General features: G+C 64.8%; 3 protein-coding genes across 6 annotated transcripts in view; 2 read left to right on the top strand and 1 right to left on the bottom strand.

Annotated features, from left to right (window-relative positions):
- INTS11 (integrator complex subunit 11) overlaps positions 1–14,067 on the bottom strand; it is a 29,657-nt gene extending 15,590 nt beyond the window's left edge. Inside the window, exons 1-5 of one of the 4 annotated variants that reach the window (XM_058304685.1) lie at positions 9,330–14,067; positions 8,331–8,448; positions 3,606–3,703; positions 2,855–2,928; positions 1,859–2,087 (exon numbers count right to left, since the gene is read on the bottom strand). In XM_058304685.1, coding sequence (XP_058160668.1) covers positions 1,859–2,087; positions 2,855–2,928; positions 3,606–3,703; positions 8,331–8,448; positions 9,330–9,362 — 552 coding nt within the window. In that variant the 5' untranslated portion in view covers positions 9,363–14,067. Of the gene's footprint in view, positions 1–1,858; positions 2,088–2,854; positions 2,929–3,605; positions 3,704–7,545; positions 7,787–8,330; positions 8,653–9,329 lie in introns of those variants that run through there. The other 3 variants (XR_011649792.1, XM_058304684.2, XM_058304686.2) reach the window with 3 other exon arrangements.
- CPTP (ceramide-1-phosphate transfer protein) lies at positions 9,806–10,694 on the top strand. Its single transcript, XM_004483358.3, has 2 exons — positions 9,806–9,932; positions 10,172–10,694. Exons 1-2 carry the CDS (start codon positions 9,811–9,813, stop codon positions 10,692–10,694), a joined length of 645 nt encoding a protein of 214 aa, XP_004483415.1. The 5' UTR covers positions 9,806–9,810.
- Positions 12,716–16,429, top strand: TAS1R3 (taste 1 receptor member 3). The gene is made up of 6 exons (XM_071217836.1): positions 12,716–12,903; positions 12,987–13,287; positions 13,375–14,169; positions 14,743–14,946; positions 15,077–15,197; positions 15,290–16,429. Exons 1-6 carry the CDS (start codon positions 12,716–12,718, stop codon positions 16,345–16,347), a joined length of 2,667 nt encoding a protein of 888 aa, XP_071073937.1. The 3' UTR covers positions 16,348–16,429.
- The last annotated feature ends 1,131 nt before the right edge of the window (positions 16,430–17,560 follow it).

The following is a 17,560-nucleotide window of genomic DNA, read 5'->3' as shown; positions in this document are numbered from 1 at the left end:
AACCACACTGGTCTCCTGCAGGCAGCAGGCCAACCCCCCAAGAGAAGCTGCAGATGTGGAAAGTGACGAGGCACAGTCCACGCCAAGAGGACCCAATACAGGCAGGCACCAATGATTCTTGCTGGACTTAGAGCACAGGCAGCAACAGCCAGTCAGCCAGGACTCAGAGCACCTGAGAGCCTTGCTTTGTCTTGGAAAAAGGTAAAAGTTCCAGGAGAGATCGGGCTTTTGTACCATCACGGGTGCATTTTGTAATCTCTACCACTAAAAGAGTTGTGAGAGAGAATATAATGACTAAGTGAACAAAGGAGAAATGGAGTGAGAAAGAAATCCAAGAAAAGAGAAAGGAAAAAACACAAAACAGGCAAGACCAGTAAGAAGCAAACAGAAGATGGTACATCTAAACCCTAATTTATCAGTAGTAAGCATTAAACGCAGACAGTCTACACACGCCACCTGTTTGATATGGTTATGAATTCCAAAAATAGATACTAGATTATGTTTGTAACCCGGTCTGTCCCTGGGCGTGATTAAGTTATGATTAGGACCTTGATTGAGTCACATCATTAGGGTGTTGAGTCTCCACCCTTTGGTGGGTGGGGACTCACAGATAAAAGGCATGGCAAAGGACAGAGTTGGGGGTTTCTGATGTTGGAGCTTTGATGTTGGAGTTTGATGCTGAAGCCTTAAGCTGGAGCCCCAGGAAGTCAGCAGGCAGAGGAAAGAGAAGCAAGCCCCATGAAGAGAGAACCTGAACCAGGAGAAGAACACAGAGGAATAGAGATGGTTCCTTAAACATGGCAGAAACCCCGAGGAGACAGAGCCGTTCACCTGATAGTCTACAGCCGACCTTGTGGAGCAAACAGGAGCTGAGCCCAGAGAGAAATGAGCACTGGGAGGAGAGGAACCCAGGGAGCCTGAGGCCTAGGAGACATCAGCAGCCATCTTGCTCCAACGAGTGAAAATAGACTTTAGCGAGGGAAGTAACTTATGTTTATGGCCTGGTAACTGTAAGCTCCTACCCCAAGTAAATACCCTTTATAAAAACCAACCAATTTCTGGTATTTTGCATCAGCACCCCTTCGGCTGACTAATATACCACCTAAAAAATTATCACCCTGTTCCTTGTTTTTTTTTTAACACAACTATATGCCATTTAATAAAATCATATCTAAAATACAATACAGCAATCTAAAATACAATACAGCAAGATTAAAAGTAAAAAGATGGAAAAACACATACCATGCAAATGCTAACTCCCAAATACAACAACAAAAGGTGGCGTAATTATATTACCAGGAAAACAAACTTTTAAGCAAAAAACATCACAGATAAAGAAACATACTTCATACTGAGAAAAGATTCAACTGGAAGGATCAAACAATCAAAATGCGTAACCACCTAATAAACACATAAGGAGAAAAAGAAATCCTCAGGTGTATGGGAAACTTTCCCAGAAGTGCTTAAAACCTTTTACTTCCTCCTGATCTGCCCCAACCCCACGGTGACTGCTGGTGCCCTGCAAGGCTCGCCCTGACTGCTGTCGGCGTCAGCCTCGGCCTCCTCCCTGGCCGGCACACCTGAGCTTCCGGCCCCCTGGCAGGCCCCTGGCCCCAGGCACACCTGGCTGGCTTGAGCCCATCTCTCTCGAGCCTTTTCAGTGCCGCGAGAGCACAGGGCAGGATGGGCAGCTCCCATGCTAGCTGGGCTGGAACCCTGGGTGCTCACTCATTGCACCCCAGTGGCCCACAGTGCTGGAGAGAAGACAAGCGAGCCTGGGGTGGGCTGAGCTCAAGCCCCTGGGTTTTCTGAAGCTAGAGCAGCGTGGGCCATGCGGAGGGCCAAGGCCAGGCCTGACCTGGACTGTCTGGTGCAGGTGCACAGCCACCACCTTCTTCATGCAGTCCTTGACCATCTGTGAGGTGAAGAAGTTGGCCTCGCCCTTCTTGTCCACGGCGATCTTGCGGTAGTCCTCCAGCAGGATGGGGCAGATGGCCTGGGTGGGGTGGGTCATGTAGATGGGCCCGTCGTAGCCCACCATCTCGCTGAAGTAGGGGAGTGCACCACAGTGGTCCAAGTGGAAGTGGCTGCAGGGACATGGATGGTCGGCCTGGGACTGCCCTCTTCTCCCCCAAGCCCCTCTGCCCCTCCCACGGCCACCCCACACCAGCTCTGGGCTCCCAGGCCATTCCAACCATCCATCTGTCCACCCATGCCCCACTGAGTGCCTGCAGTGCATCAGACACTGATCTAAGTACTGGTGCCTCGGGAGGAACAAAACAGACCAAAACCCTCACTCCTGGACATTAGAGTATAAACGCCCAGCAAAGCAACAACGAAAACACACAAGGGAAGGCGAGCCACTCTACGAAGAGGAGCAGAGCGCCTAAGAGGGCTCAGAAGCTGCTGTCTCGACAAGGCACTTGAGGAAGGCCTGGCCGGAAAGGGGACGTGGGTGCCCAGGGGGCAGGATGTCGGGACGGAGCCCGGGAAGGGAGCGGGGCCCACACGTCTGTCCAGGAAAGAACCGAGCTGGAGATGAGCACGCAAGACCCCTTAGGAGCCGCCCTGTGGACGCTGGCCCTGCCCGAGACAGGAGCCCGTGGACGGCTGGGGCCTGACGGTGTCACAAAAGCCCTCTGGCCACTGTGAAGATGGACCCGGCTTGGACCAGGTGCTAAGAGCGGGGCTGTAAAAGGTGCTGGCCTATGGGCTCCTGGGAGGGTCTGGACTCCTGGGAGGGTCTGTGTGCAGAGGTGGACGTGCTGCAGGCACCAGGACTGGCAGCTGGGACAGGAAGGCAGGCACCGCCCAACTGAGCGCCCCAGAGTTGGCGGAGCAGCCGCCTGCTCACCTGATGATCACGCAGTCGAGGAAGTCGGTCAGCCTGCCGTTCTGGGTGATATAGGAAAAGTCGGGGAAGCGTCTCTGAGGAAGAGCATAAGGGGAAGCGTGAATGGAGAGGGCTGGCCTCGAGTCTCCAAGCAACAGCAAGGGGCGAGGCTCCGGAGGGGCAGCCCCCGGCAGGCTCCCCTCCCCGTTCCCAAGCATGGACTCAGCAACATCCTGCTCTAAGCCTGGACCCCAGGAGCTGACTCAGCACCCCCAGCCCCCAGGCTTGGACGCTGCGTGTCCGCAGGAAACCTGAGCTCACGCCCTACCCTGAGCCTGGACTCGGCACCAGGGCCGTCCTACTCTGCCTCGCTGGCCACGCAAGGCTTCAGGAGCCCAGAGAGCACGACGTTGGGGGCCAGTTGGGGTTACGAGGTGACCACACTGACCAGGAGCCGAGCCAGGTGAGCTGCTGCTTCAAATCCAGAGGCAGCGCTCAGCTGGGTCACGCTGCCCCGGGACCCCGGCTCATGCCAGACCAGCCCCCACGCCAGCGCATGCCACTGGCACGCCCCCGCCGGGCCCACTGCCCCAGGATGTGGGGCCACCCAGAAGGGCACTGGCCCCAGACTGGGTGCAGGGAGGACAGGCCAGGTGTCCACTTGCCGCCACCTGCACAGCGTCAGAGCCCGCAGGTCACTGGGGTCAAGGCCTGGGGTCCTGCCATGACAGCGACGGGCAGTGGGCAGGGGGCCTCAGGCCACCTCACTCACATCGTCGTTGAAGCCCATGTGCATCCCGCAGTCCAGCATGACGTTCTTGCCCGCGATGGACACGAGGATGCAGCTGCGGCCCACGTCCTGGCCGGCCCCTGTTTGAGGAGAACGCAGTGGGCACGCTACCCCGTGCCTCCCACCCACTCCCTCCCCCTGCCCCAGCCACCGGCCCTGCCCCACACCAGGCTGCAGGCACTGCCGCTGCCCCAAGGCGCAGCCTGCCTGGCCTGTGGCCACGGAGCTCAGGGCTGAGGAAGCTGGAGCCTGCGGGCTGCCGGCGGCTTGAGGCCCCACGAGAGGGTGGACGGAGCAGAGCAGCACGCTGAAATCAGGACGCCGCCACAGCCCAGCATGCACCAGCCTCGCCTCACTCACACCATCGCTGGGGACCCGCGGCCAGCGCACAGAGGACGCTGCACACCAGAGCGGCCGGGTCAGGTGCAGGCAGAGGCCTGGGGCTGCGCACTCGCCCTGTGCTGATTTGAGTCTTCTGCGGACCCTCGAGATGATGCTCCTAAAGCCACCCGGTTCCTTTATGCGTGAACCCCGCACAGGCCTCCGGTTAGACCCACTAAAGGCCCTCATCGGGCCGCAGGACCCAGGCGCTCCTGAGACCCTGCTGGAGTCCTTCGAAACCCTGGAGGCAGCGCCAGAATGACCCAGGAGCCAAAACCAGCTTTAGCCCAAAGCTGAGAGAGAAGGGGAGCAGGGGGAGGGGAGCAGGGACGGGAGGGAGACTGACGGGGAAGCCGAGGCTGGAGAAGGCAGGCACCGCGCTGTGCGGGCCACGAGGCAGGAGCCCAGGGCCACAGCAGCCGCCTTCGGTGGGACCGCGTCTCTGGCGCAGCCTTGGTGTGGACGTCTCCGCAGCCTCTGCGGTCAGCTTTTAGCCTGTTAAATTCCTGTTCACAAGCCAGCCCATTTCTGGTATGCAGCCTGGCAGCCTTTAGTAAACTGAAGCACGCCCTTTCTGGCCTCAAAGCTCTACCCTGACAGCCTGGGGTCAGATGGGAGCCCCTCGCCACAGAGCGTAGCGCCCTTGGCTGGCCCGCACCCTCAAAGGCCTGAGCAGCACAAACACTGGACGCCGGCGCCCAGTGCTCGAGAGGCAAGACAGAGCTACAGGAGCCGCCCCGCCCCGAAGCCTCAGCGGGCGCGCGCCAGGGCCCTCAGCCCCGCTGCCAGCGGCAGGTGCGCACCACGCGGCTTCCTCACAGGACGGCCTTGGTGCCCAGGGGTGCCAACTGCAGGCCACAGTCAGCAACCCCAGCGCAGGCAGCATGCGCTCCGCTGCCGTTCTCCCCCACAGGACCCACCCCTCAGCCCTGACCTCCGAAAGCTTCGCTGGCTCGAGAGGAGCACCTCCCCACGCCATCCGCCCCCCACCCTGGAGCCTGCGGGGCTGGGAAGAAAGTGCTGTGGCCTCAGCAAGGCCTGACCCCAGCCTGGCGATGGCGGGCGAGCCACAGAATCCTCAGCACCTCCTCCACTGGTGCCGAGGGCTCTGGACAGGCCTCAGCCTCTCTAAGCCCAGAGTGGGCACAGGGGTCCTTGAGAAGCTTCAGCCACATGTGTCCACAGCAGGCGATGCCACCTGCATGCTCACCTGCTCGCCCCAGCCACTAGCTGTGGTCCCACGTTCTGTTTTCAAGTCCACTTCCGCCCACGCTCCCCAGACCCCTCCCCCGATGAGGGCTGGGGGAACGTCGGTCTTTTCCAGCCCCTAAAGCATGCCAGGCTCAAGAGACCTTCAGGAAATGCTGGTGGGAGAAGGAAGAGTCACCCTCCCTGTAGAGGAGAACACTAACATCAGAGTGGTGCTGGGGTCTTCCCAAGGACACACCAAGAGGGGCCAGGCCAGCTTTCCACACTGCAGAGCTCAGCTGAGGCAGCGGGTACCCGCTTCCCCAGAGCCCTACAACCATCCCGGTGGGGAAGGGAAGGGCGTGGTCTGAACTGGCTGGATGAAGCGGGTGGGAGGCGCAGAGCAGTCCAAGACTCAGTCAGGAGCAGCCTGTCTGCAGAGAGCAACCTGTCTACACAGAGCAGCCTGTCTACACCGAGCGGTCCAGGACTCAGGAGCAGCCCTTCTGCACGGAGCAGCCTGTCTACGCCGAGCGGTCCAGGACTCAGGAGCAGCCCGTCTGCACGGAGCAGCCTGTCTACGCCGAGCGGTCCAGGACTCAGGAGCAGCCCGTCTGTGTGGAACAGCCTGTCTACACCAAGCAGTCCAGGACTCAGAAGCAGCTCGTCTGTGTGGAGCAGCCTGCCTGCGCCGAGCAGCCCTCCTCAGATGAGGAGGCAGACAGTGGAGCAGCTGGGTGCCAGGAGGGAACAAGAGAACAAAAAAGCAGGAAAAGGCATGGAGGGGGCCTGGGTGGAAGTGAGGCACTGATACCTCTGGCTCCGCAAGAGAGGTCTTCTGGAAAGACCGGTCCAAGCAGGACAGCAAAAGGCAATGCGCAAGGAAGAGGCAGTGTGCAAGGCCCCTTACCCGGGTGGACCGACCCTGGACTCTCGGTGTCAAGACTGGGTGTCCAGGCGGCACAGATAATGAGGGGTGCAGGAGGGGCTTTGTTGGACAGTGGCCCTGGAAGTAGACCAGAGTTGGACTTGGGGTTAACTCAAGCCGTAAGTTATAAGGAAGAGCCCAGAACAGGCAGAAAAGAGGCTGACGGGGGCCGCTGCGAGCAGCCAGAGGCGGCAAAGAGGGCAAAGCACGGTGCTGCTGCAGCTACTGAGCGGCTGGGGGGTGGGCGAAGTGTGCGACAGTGTGGGGCACACCCTCTGACCCAGCAGGCTGCAGCAAGGGTGCTCCTGCAGCTCCATCACCAGCTGCCACAAAGCCCTGGAGCCAAGCTCAGCACCCGTCCCGACGGTTAGATGGGCTCTTCCACAAAACACTTGCAGCCATGGGACAGGATGGGGAGCTCGGGGCAGGACACGTGTGCCAGAAGCTGCTCCCAATATTCTGCCCAGTGAGGAAATGTTCTGGAATCCACAAGGCACGGAGCACACAGTGTCTAGAGGCATCCAGAGGATGGTCACCAAAACGTCAGCCCATGGTGTTTCTGGGATGCTAGATTTTCAGGGGTTTCTTCTTTTTAGCACCTTTATGTGCTCCAGCAACTTGCAGAAAGTATACACGTCTGGGACTTTTGTTTGTTGTACAAAAGGCAGAGCTACTTTTGTAAAGCCCTGTGGTCAAATAAGATAAAACGTGAACCGAGGTGCGGAGGCTGGGTCGGATGGAAAGGGGTCTGCAGGCAGGTCCAGGGTCAGCAGCGCTAGTGACAAGTGTGCAGACCAGAGGGATGGAGGGGTGAGACATGAGGTAGCAAAGGTGGGGAGCAAAGGTGACCTGGAGGACCAGGCTCCACTCAGAGTGAGATAAACACACTGACAGAAAGAAACAGTGAGCAGAGGGACCTTCTGCCTCCCCTGTAACAAAATCTGGGGGACACTCTGGTGTCCCACACCACTGCCCAGGAGGATGTGGAGACAGCATCTACTGAGAACGTACTTGATGCCAGGTGCTGCGCAAGCGCCTCACCTCACAGCCACCTGAAATGTAAGTATTTTCATCCCACTTCACTGTCACGAAAAGCAGGATACAGAGAAGCTAATTCAGCTCTTTGGTACCACAAAACTAACCAGAGCGCCAGGATCCAACCTCAAAGCGACACTCTCCACAATGGCTCACACGCTGGCCGACGGCTCAGGCTGGTGGCCGTCCCAGGCCTCCGGTCCTCGCCAAGGAAAGGAGCGAGCGCCGGCGGGCCTCGGAGCGCGGCGCTGAGGCAGCACAGGCGAGCACGCCGCCCGGCCCCAAAGCGGGCGCGCGCCGCACTCACGCGGCGGTGCCGGGGCCCGGGCGGCTCTCCTGGCCTGACAGCCCCACTCCACGCGACCCTCCGGCGCGACGAGTCTAGCTTACCCAAGGGGGTGACCCTAATCTCCGGCATCTCCACCCGGCCCCGCGTGGGCTTCGGCAGCGAAAGGGCCTCCTCTCCCGCAAGAAAGCGCGAGCTCCTCTCTCAGGAAAGCTCCTCCGCACCCTCGTCCGCCGGGGGCCGAGAACACGCCGCCGCCCGCGGACCGGGACCACCGAGAGACCCGGCGTAGACAACACCACGCGCAGCGACATACGGCGCAGGCGCAACCCCAACCCCGACGGCGCCGACTTCCGGTCCGCCCACCGGAAACGCGTACAGGCGCGTCTCTTGATTGGGCGGCCCGCAGCCAATCAGGGGGCGGCAAGGGCGGGGCGGGGCTTGGGGTACTGGGGGTGGCGACGCGGAAGTGAGCTGGCGGGGCTGGGAGGTGCCGAACCTTACCGAACCCACTGGGACGGCACCGGGGGCTGCGCGGGGCCTGGGTGCGGGCTCGAGCAGGGAGCAGCGTCCTCGCGGAGCCTGGAGCGGGTCGGGCGTCCGAGCTGTGACTCAGGTCAGCCTCCCCCCAAGCCGCCACCCCCTTCCCCAGCCGCTGGGGAAGGGACCGCCCAGACCCCGGGCCTCAGCCCGGTGCCATCCGTAGCCCCCCTAGCCGTTGAGGCTCGCTGGATTCCCTGGTGTCCAAATGCTGGGTCCCGTCCCCGCCCTCCAGGCCTGGGGCACCAGGGTGCCCCCATCTCCTGCCAGGCCTCGGGCATACGCTCAGGAGCCCTCCCCTCGCCCACGCCTTGACGTTGGGGACCCTGGACTGTGCCCCTGCAATCACCTTCCAGGTCTGGCAGCAGGCCAGCAGACACAGCCACTGCCCTTCTTGTTGTTCCAAACCACAGACTGCAGCTCTGGAAGGTTTCCTGGTGGCTCCATGTTGGCTGCTGGCTCAGGTTCTGGGCAGGAAGGACAGGATAGCAGGGTATCTGGGAACCAGGACGGTAGCCCGGGAGCCTCGAGACCCCCCTGCTCAGTAGACAGAACTGAGGACTTGTGAGGGGGCGGGGAAATTTCTGCAGGGTCTTCCTGAGATCCAGCACAGACTCCCCCATACCTGAAGACACAATGAGCTCACCTCGGTGGCTCTACCTGGTGACAAGCTTGCGGCCCAACCTGCCCCACCAAACGCTCCCAGCAGCCTGGGCAGTGAGCAGGGCAGGGCCACTGGCCCCATTTTCCCCGGAGATGAAGCAAAACAAGTCTTGGGGCGATGAGCCACCAACCTGGAACTGGAACAGGAGCCCAGATTTCCTGTTCCTGGCTGGGGCTCTTGCCACACTTTGGGCTGCCTTCTCCTGTACCAGGGGCCCATTGCGGAGGGAGACCAGGGCAGGGCTTCCAGGCCCACCATGGCCAGGTCAGTCCTGGACACAGGAGCCGCCCCTTTGTGCAGACACAAAGGCAAGGGGTGAGACACCCAGGTATGCCCACTCATTGTGCAGGTGCTTGGGCATCTGTGGAGTAGCGCACAAATGTGCAGAATCCAGAGCACTGCCCCACCTGGAGGCCTCTGGCCTGGGGCTAAGGCCCATGGCCCTGCCCTCCTCTGTGCAGACATCTGCAATTCCAGTAGCAAGAGTGAAAAGGAAACATGGATCCAGTAAACACGAATTCTTGCAGCCACTGCTCTGGTGTTGTGCCGCAGCAATGGGCAAGGGAGGAAGGCGGGCCCAGACCCTCCCTCAGCCCCCTCGGCCCCACTCCACACCCCCATCTTGCTCCTCGGCCCCTTCCCCATAAGCTTTGCTGCCCAGAAACTCCCGTGCCTGGTGCTCACTCTTCTTCCTGAGAGAGGGGCACTCTGCTGCATTCGCTCACTGACGTGTTAGTAATTGTTTCTTCCACTAGTAAACAGACGCGCAGTCTAGTGACAAGTGACAAAAGACAGACACGCAGGAAGACTATGGCGAGCAGGCCAAGCTGTCAGTAAAACGTCCAGAGTGGCTCTGTGATGCTGGAGAGGTGTCCAGGGGTGGCCACGCAGAGCTGCAGGCAGAGCCCGTGAGGCCCAGGGAGCAGAAACGTTCAAGAGCGTCCAGCAGCCTGAGGCTGGGGCAGGAGGAGCCGGAGGAGAGGGTGCTGGGGAGGTGGCAGCACCAGCCCCGGGAGGAACGTCACTGCAGGAGGATGTGGTGCCGTCACAGGAACTCGGGCAGGTGGGCGTGACCTCAGCTGTGCCTTTCCAGCTGCTCCTGTCCCCTGCTGGTGCCCGTGAAAGGACCAGCGCAGCCCCGGCCTGTTTCAGTTCTTAGTGGAAAATGGGTGATCTGGAGACGGACTTTAATTTGAAAGTCGTCCTGGTCAGTTTCAAGCAGTGTCTCAGTGAGGAGGAGGAGATCCTGATGGACCACTACATCACCAGCTGGAAGGGCCTGGTCAGGTATGTCATGGGAGTGGGCGTGGGCCTGGTGGGAGGCCTCTGCTTCTGCCTGGCCTGGGCCTTCGGGGAGGAGTTCACGGGCAGGTCCCCAGCACCCCGCAGTCTTGGCGAGGGTATCCTGGCATGAGAGCAGACGCTTCAAGCCCTGCTCCTTCCCCCAGCGGCGCGGGACCCCTGGAGGCTTGGGTAGCTGCCCCGCGGCCGCGATTGCGGACACAGCCCCTGCTTTCCTCACGCAGGTTTCTGAACAGTCTGGGCACCATCTTCTCGTTCATCTCCAAGGACGTGGTAACGAAGCTGCAGATCCTGGAGCGTTTCCGCAGCAGCCCGCAGGGAGAGCACTATGCCAGCCTGCAGTCCATGGTGGCCTATGAGGTGAGCCACCAGCTGGTGGACCTGGAGCGGCGCTCCCGCCACCCCGACTCCGGCTGCCGCACCGTGCTGCGGCTGCACCGTGCCCTGCGCTGGCTACAGCTCTTCCTCGAGGCGCTGCGCACCAGCCCTGAGGACGCCCGGACCGCTGTGCTGTGCACGGACTCCTACAATGCCTCGCTGGCCGCCTACCACCCCTGGATCATCCGCCGTGCCGCCACCGTGGCCTTCTGCACTCTGCCCACGCGCAAGGTCTTCCTGGAGGCCATGAATGTGGGCTCCCCGGAGGAGGCCATGGCGATGCTGGGCGAGTCCCTTCCCTTCATCGAGCACGTCTACAATGTCTCCCAGAAGCTCTACGCCGAGCACGCCCTGCTGGACCTCCCCTAGGGGCAGGCGGGGCCTGCTGGGGCCCGGGTCGTCCCCCTGCTATAGAGCTGGGCTTGGACAGCCCAGGCTGGTGACCCCCCATAGGGCCTTCTGGGGGCCCCCGGGAATGGAAGTGTCACCGTCACCCCAGGAAGCCTCTCAGGACAGCTCCAGGGAGGCCCAGGCAGCCAATCAGGAGAGCAGGTGCCCATCAGCCAGGCCGGGAACCGACCTGCTTCCTGAGAGCATCTCAGCCGCCCCTGACGCTCAGCAAACAGTCCAGTCCAAGCAGTCGGGCCTCACCGAGGGGCCAAAGTGGAAAAGGCAGGGGCGGGGAGGGCGGATGCTCGCAGAATCCCCGGAAGCGCCTGTCTGTGAGGCATGTCTGAAGAGCTGCGAAGTCACAGGTCCTATGGCACAACCTGTGCATCTCCCCCAACCTCGGACCCTTGCTAGCCTGGCGCCCCATGCCCACCCATCTCAGACAGCCTGGGACACGGGTGCAGGTGCCTCTGCCTGCCGGGCCACTGTCTGCTGGCCAGGGGGTCCCTCTGGGCTCTGGCTGGCTGCGTGCTGAGCCAGCTGGCCAGGTGTCTTCTGCAGTTATGGCCGGGAGCTGAGCCCCCAGGCGAGGACTCCAGAGGCCCAGGGCTGCCCTCCCTGCATTCAGCATGCAGCCAACCTGCTGCTGCAATGCTCGGCCGTCCCATCCTCCCGGGACCCTCCCCAGCACAGGAGACCTGCCTCCTGCTGGGCCCTCCATGGCACTCCCACGGCTCTGAGGGTGGGCTCGAGCCCTCGGGCTCTTCCAAGATAATAAATGGCACTTCCTCAGCCAGCTTGTGCTCTAGAACTGTGTGCACCTAGGCACCCACTTGCCACGGAAGGCGGGCCGTGGGCCAGGGTGGGGGGACTGGGCCAGACAAGGTGGTAGCCTGAGCTTAGGTGGTGGGTGGCAGCCCTCGCATCCGAGGTGGGCTCCCTGACCGGACGGGGCTGAGGACACTGCCAGGTTCTCCGAGGGCAGTGGCAGGGCCTCCTGGGGGGGGAGGGGGGCGCAGAGCTGGAAGCACCGCAGGCCGCCAGGTCTCTGAGGGGCTGCAGGACACAAGCCCTACCCAGACGTGAGGCCACTGCGCACCTGTCCCTATCAATGGCTTCAGCCTTGTGGCCGCTGCCTGCCCTGCTTCCGCCCAGGCAGGGCTAACTCAGGCCCAGTGGGGAGGCCCAAAGGCCAAGCAGCCTGGCCTCAAGGGCATCCAGAGGCTCAGAGGACAACAGCATCCCCTCACACCTGGCTGGCCCAGGCTGGGCCCATCGCAGCTGTGCCAACCTGTTTGGCTACACCTTCCTCTCATTTGCATGGGCCCAGGTGTGAGCTCCGCCCCAGCAGGAAGCAGCCTGTGCCCTTCACCTCAGGTGGGCCACGTCATGGGGGCCCCAGGCCTGGGGTCAGCCGGTGCAGGCACAGCGAGCCAAGGGCTCCCAAGCCCCCAGCCCCTGCCAGAAGAGCGGCCAAGATCCCCCAAGTGTGACACTCAAGGCAGGCCGGGCAGGCCCTGGCCCCCACGCCCTGGCTGCAGAGTGGAGACCACTTGGCCACTGTCCGCCAATGTCCCAACAAGTCCACCCAGTGGGCCTGAGGACCTCGGCTGGAGGCTTCCTCCAGGTCACCAGCACCTCTGAGCCCCTCCCACAAGCAGCGGGAGACCCCAGAACCCTCTCCCCTCAGGCCTCTGGATGGCTCCAGGAATGGGGAGCTATGGGGCTGGAGCCCAGGCAGACACCAAGGTCAGGGGTCTCAGAGCCAGCCCCCAGCTGCCCAAAAGAACCCAGCACAGGGCAGGCCTGTGGCCAGGTCAGGTAAACACCCTCCCTCCGCCCCCCTGGCCTTGCCTTCACCAGAGGCCCCAGGGCTGTGCAGGTCAGGATGGCCAGGGTTTTGTTAAACAAATCCACTGGCCCAGCCGCCGGCCTCGCTATATCTGGGGCTCCTGCCAGGCACAGCCGCTTGCCTCCCTGCTGGAAGCTGCCCACCTGCCATGCCCGCCTGCCAGGCTGTCCTGGGCCTCGCAGCTGTTCTGGGCCTTGGGACAGGGGCCCCCCTGTGCCTGTCACGGCAGCTCAGTTCCCGAGGGGACTACATACTGGGTGGGCTCTTCCCCATGGGCTCTGCTGAGGACGTGGACCTCAACAACCAGACGCAGCCCTCGGGCCCCATGTGCAGCAGGTAAGGGGCAGAAGGACGGGTGTGCAGGGGTGGGGGAGGGGAGGGGGAGGCGGCGGCTCCCCCTGCAGCCCCGGGTGCCCCAGGTTCTCGTCCCTCGGGCTGCTGTGGGCGCTGGCTGTGAAGATGGCCGTGGAGGAGATCAACGGCCAGCGGTCCCTGCTGCCCGGGCTGCGGCTGGGCTACGACCTCTTGGACACGTGCTCGGAGCCGGTGATGGCCGTGAAGCCCAGCCTGGCCTTCCTGGCCCAGGCGGGCAGCCGCAGCGTGGCCGCCTACTGCAGCTACACACGGTACCAGCCCCGCGCGCTGGCCGTCATTGGGCCGCACTCCTCCGAGCTCGCCCTGGTCACCGGCAAGTTCTTCAGCTTCTTCCTCATGCCCCAGGTGCGCCCCGCCCTCCCCCAGGCACCACCGCCCCCCTGCCGGCCCGCGAGGGCGCCCGGTGGACAGGGGGCACCTCTCCCTCCGCAGGTCAGCTACGGAGCCAGCACAGACCGGCTCAGCTCCCGGGAGGCCTTCCCATCCTTCTTCCGCACGGTGCCCAGCGACCGCGTGCAGCTGACTGCCACCGTGGAGCTGCTGGTGGCCTTCGGCTGGAACTGGGTGGCAGCCGTGGGCAGCGACAACGAGTACGGCCGGCAGGGCCTGAGCATCTTCTCCAGCCTGGCCGCCGGCCAGGGCATCTGCATCGCGCTCGAGGGCCTGGTGCCGCTGCCGCGCACGGCAGGCCCGCCGCCCAGCAAGGTGGAGGCCAAGGTGGAGGCGGTGCTGCGCCAGCTGCTCCAGAGCGAGGCGCAGGTGGTGCTGCTGTTCGCGTCGGCGCGGGCCGCCCGCACCCTCTTCAGCAGCAGCATCCGCGCCGGGCTCCCGCCCAAGGTCTGGGTGGCCAGCGAGGCCTGGCTGGCCTCGGACCTGGTCACGGCGCTGCCCGGCATGGCCGGCGTGGGCACCGTGCTGGGCTTCCAGCTGCGCGGCGCCCCGCTGCCCGACTTCCCCGGCTACGTGCAGAGCCGCCTGGCCCTGGCCGGCGACCCCGCCTTCTGCGCCGCGCTGGACGCCGAGTCCCCCGGCCTGGAGGAGGACGTGCTGGGGCCGCGCTGTCCGCAGTGCGACAGCATCTCGCTGGCGAACGTGTCGGCCGGACTGCGGCACCACCAGGCCTTCGCCGCCTACGCGGCCGTGTACGGCGTGGCCCAGGCGCTCCACCGTGCGCTGCGCTGCACCGCCCGGGGCTGCCCCGCGGGCCCCGCCGTGCGGCCCTGGGAGGTGAGGGCGGGGCCGCCCGCAACCCCGCCCCGCGCGGCCTGGCCCCGCCCCGCGCGGCCTGGCCCCGCCCCGCGCGGCCTGGCCCCGCCCCCGGCCCGGCCCCCGGCCCCGCCCCTTGGTCCCTGCGAGGTGAGGGCGGGGCCCGCCCGCAACCCCGCCCCGCGCGGCCTGGCCCCGCCCCCGGCCCCGCCCCTTGGTCCCTGCGAGGTGAGGGCGGGGCCCGCCCGCAACCCCGCCCCGCGCGGCCTGGCCCCGCCCCTTGGTCCCTGGGAGGTGAGGGCGGGGCCGGCCCGCAACCCCGCCCCGCGCGGCCTGGCCCCGCCCCCGGCCCGGCCCCTTGGTCCCTGCGAGGTGAGGGCGGGGCCCGCCCGCAACCCCGCCCCGCGCGGCCTGGCCCCGCCCCACGCGGCCTGGCCCCGCCCCTTGGTCCCTGCGAGGTGAGGGCGGGGCCCACCCTGGCCCCGCCCCGGCCCGCGGTCCTGTCCGCCCCGCGCGTGCGCACTGCCGCCCCAGGCCCGGGAGCAGGGGTGGGGTCGCGCTGAAGCCCCTGCTCAGCCGCGCCGCTGCCCGCAGCTCCTGGATCACATGTACAACCTGAGCTTCCGCGCCCGGGGCCTGGCCCTGGCCTTCGACGCCCACGGGAACGTGGACATGGGCTACGACCTGAAGCTGTGGGTGTGGGCGGCCGGCGCGCTCGAGCTCCGCACCGTGGGCGCCTTCCACGGCCGGCTGCGCCTCGACCGCTCCCACATGCTCTGGCACACGGAGAACAACAGGGTGAGCCTGGCCGCCGGGGCCCCTGCCCAGACCCCACCCGGCGGGAGGCGGGAGCGGGCTCCGCCCCAGGTGTGGGGCAGGCGGGCGTGGGGCGCCCCGGAGAGCCGGCTCGAGCGCAGGCCGTGCGCAGGAACCCGCGTCCCAGTGCTCCCGGCAGTGCGAGGAGGGCCAGGTGCGCCGCGTGAAGGGCTTCCACTCGTGCTGCTACGACTGCACCGACTGCAAGGCAGGCACCTACCAGCGCAGCCCAGGTGCGCCTGGCGGCTGCAGCCACCCGCGGACGGGGGCGTGGGCTCGCTCACCCGGAGGGGCCGGTCCCGACACCTCCCCCCACCCCTTGCAGAGGACTTCCTGTGCACCAGGTGCGACCTGGACCAGTGGTCCCCCGACCGCAGCACGCGCTGCTTCCCGCGCAGCCCCAGGTTCCTGGCATGGGGCGAGCCGGCCGTGCTGGGGCTGCTCCTGCTGCTGGCGCTGGCGCTGGCGCTGGCGCTGGCCGCCCTGGGGCTCTTCGTGCGGCACCGGCACAGCCCGCTGGTCCGCGCCTCGGGGGGGCCGCTGGCCTGCTTCGGCCTGGCCTGCCTGGGCCTGGCGTGCCTCAGTGTCCCCCTGTTCCCCGGCCAGCCCAGCCCTGCCCACTGCCTGGCCCAGCAGCTGCTTTTCCACCTGCCGCTCACCGGCTGCCTGAGCACACTCTTCCTGCAGGCAGCCGTGCTCTTCGCGGAGTCGGAGCTGCCGCCGCGCTGGGCGGGCCGGCTGCGGCGCCGGCTGCGGGGGCCGTGGGCCTGGCTGCTGGTGCTGCTGGCCGTGCTGGCCGAGGTGGCGCTGTGCGCCTGGTACGTGGCCGCTGTGCCCCCGGCGGTGGTGACGGACTGGCAGGCGCTGCCCACGGAGGCGCTGGTGCACTGCCGCGTGGGCTCCTGGGTCGGCTTCGGCCTGGTGCACGTGGCCAGCGCCGCACTGGCCTTGCTGTGCTTCCTGTGCACATTCCTGGTGCGGGGCCGGCCCGGCCGCTACGACGGCACGCGTGGGCTCACCTTCGCCATGCTGGCCTACTTCGTCACCTGGATCTCCTTCGTGCCCGTCTTCACCAACGTGCCCCTGGCCTACCAGCCCGCCGTGCAGGGGGCCGCCATCCTCTTCTGCGCGCTGGGCATCCTGACCGCCTTCTACTTGCCCAAGTGCTACCTGCTGCTGTGCCGGCCCGAGCTCAACACCCCCGAGTTCTTCCTGGGGGAAGGGCCCCAGGGGGCCAGAGGCGGAGGTGGCAGGGAAGAGGCTGGGGGGGTAGCGAGTGAGCCCCTGCCTGGGGACCCCACCCCTGTGAGCCCAGACCCAGTAGAGAGCCCCCAACCCAGCAACCCCAGCCTCCCGCCGGGACCCCGCAGCTCGGGGTTCTAACCCAGATGGAAAGCCTGGCCTGACTGCGGTCACTCCTGGGTCTGCGCTGTGCACCCCCGGGGGCCCCATGGATTTAGGGTCTGTCCCCTTCCCTGCAAGGCCTGCCCTGGTGAGCCAGGCCCGTGGTCCTGGAAGCAGGGCCACGAGGCCACCACGTAAGCCACAGGTCTTCAGATGCTCTACAGCTTGGGGGCCTCTGCCTTGGACTCCAAAAGCTGCTGGCTGGGCCATCTGAGGGCCACCGCTGTGTGTCCCTCACCTGGCTTTCCTAGCTTAGGTCCATACCCAGTGGTCAGTGGCCACCAGGCATCACAGAGGGGTGGGTGGGCACAGAATGCCCACAGGGCAAGTGCCCTCTCCACGGGGAGCCCAGAGCAGACAGGGCCAGGCAGGGCAGAGGTGTGCCCAGAGGAGAGCGGAGCCCACCCAGCTTCCTCGTCCTCTCCCACCCACACTGGCCAGGGGGGTCAGCACCACGGCCAGCACCAGCAGCTGCACTGGGGCCAGGAGCCAATGCTGTGGACGGTGCCTTGGAGGCAGGGAGGCCCTGCCAGGGGTGGCTCTCGTCAGCAGCCTCGGGCAGCTGGGCTGGCCCCTGGCCCCCGTCTCCTAAGGCCACCTGGCGGGAGAGGACACAGACCACACGTCAGTCCCATAAAATTAAAAGCTTTTTAGTGTTTAAAATAGCGTTTACACGGAAGCAGCGTTTATATTAACTGTCTGGACGCTGAGGCTCACGGGGTAACTATAGCGCAGGCCACCCGTGGCCAGAGTGGAGGGAGCGGCCACGCGGGACACCTCGCCCTGCCCAGGCCCCTTGCCCCGCACTGGCCGTGGAAGCTGCCCACAGGCGACCTGGCACTGGCTGAAGCCAGGACGTGTGCCCCCTAACAGTCTGAGTTGGCTTATCTTTTACTTCGCTCTACAAACTTTCAGACGCCACGTGTACCGGGAGCGGCCGGGCCGGGGACATGCAGCCTCCGCTCTGGCTGGGGCAGGGCGTGGGAGGCTTACTCGGTCCCCCTCCTCCAGAGCACCCAGGCTGAGTAATAAATAAATAAGTTAGACCCCTCCCCGGGGCCGTCACAGGCCCTGGGGGCTCCACAGGGACGGCCCAGGAACTGCATGGCGAGGGGTCCCAGCGGCTCTGCGGGCGTGTGGGGTGTCGCCTCCAGACACAGAGGAGCAGTGGAGGGGTCACTGAGGTGCCTGC

The sequence above is a fragment of the Dasypus novemcinctus genome, chromosome 9 (genome assembly GCF_030445035.2).
Source record: "Dasypus novemcinctus isolate mDasNov1 chromosome 9, mDasNov1.1.hap2, whole genome shotgun sequence".
Classification (NCBI taxonomy): Eukaryota; Metazoa; Chordata; class Mammalia; order Cingulata; family Dasypodidae; genus Dasypus; species Dasypus novemcinctus.
The sequence above is the reverse complement of the archived record's forward strand: the minus strand, read 5'-3'. Positions and strand labels throughout refer to the sequence as shown.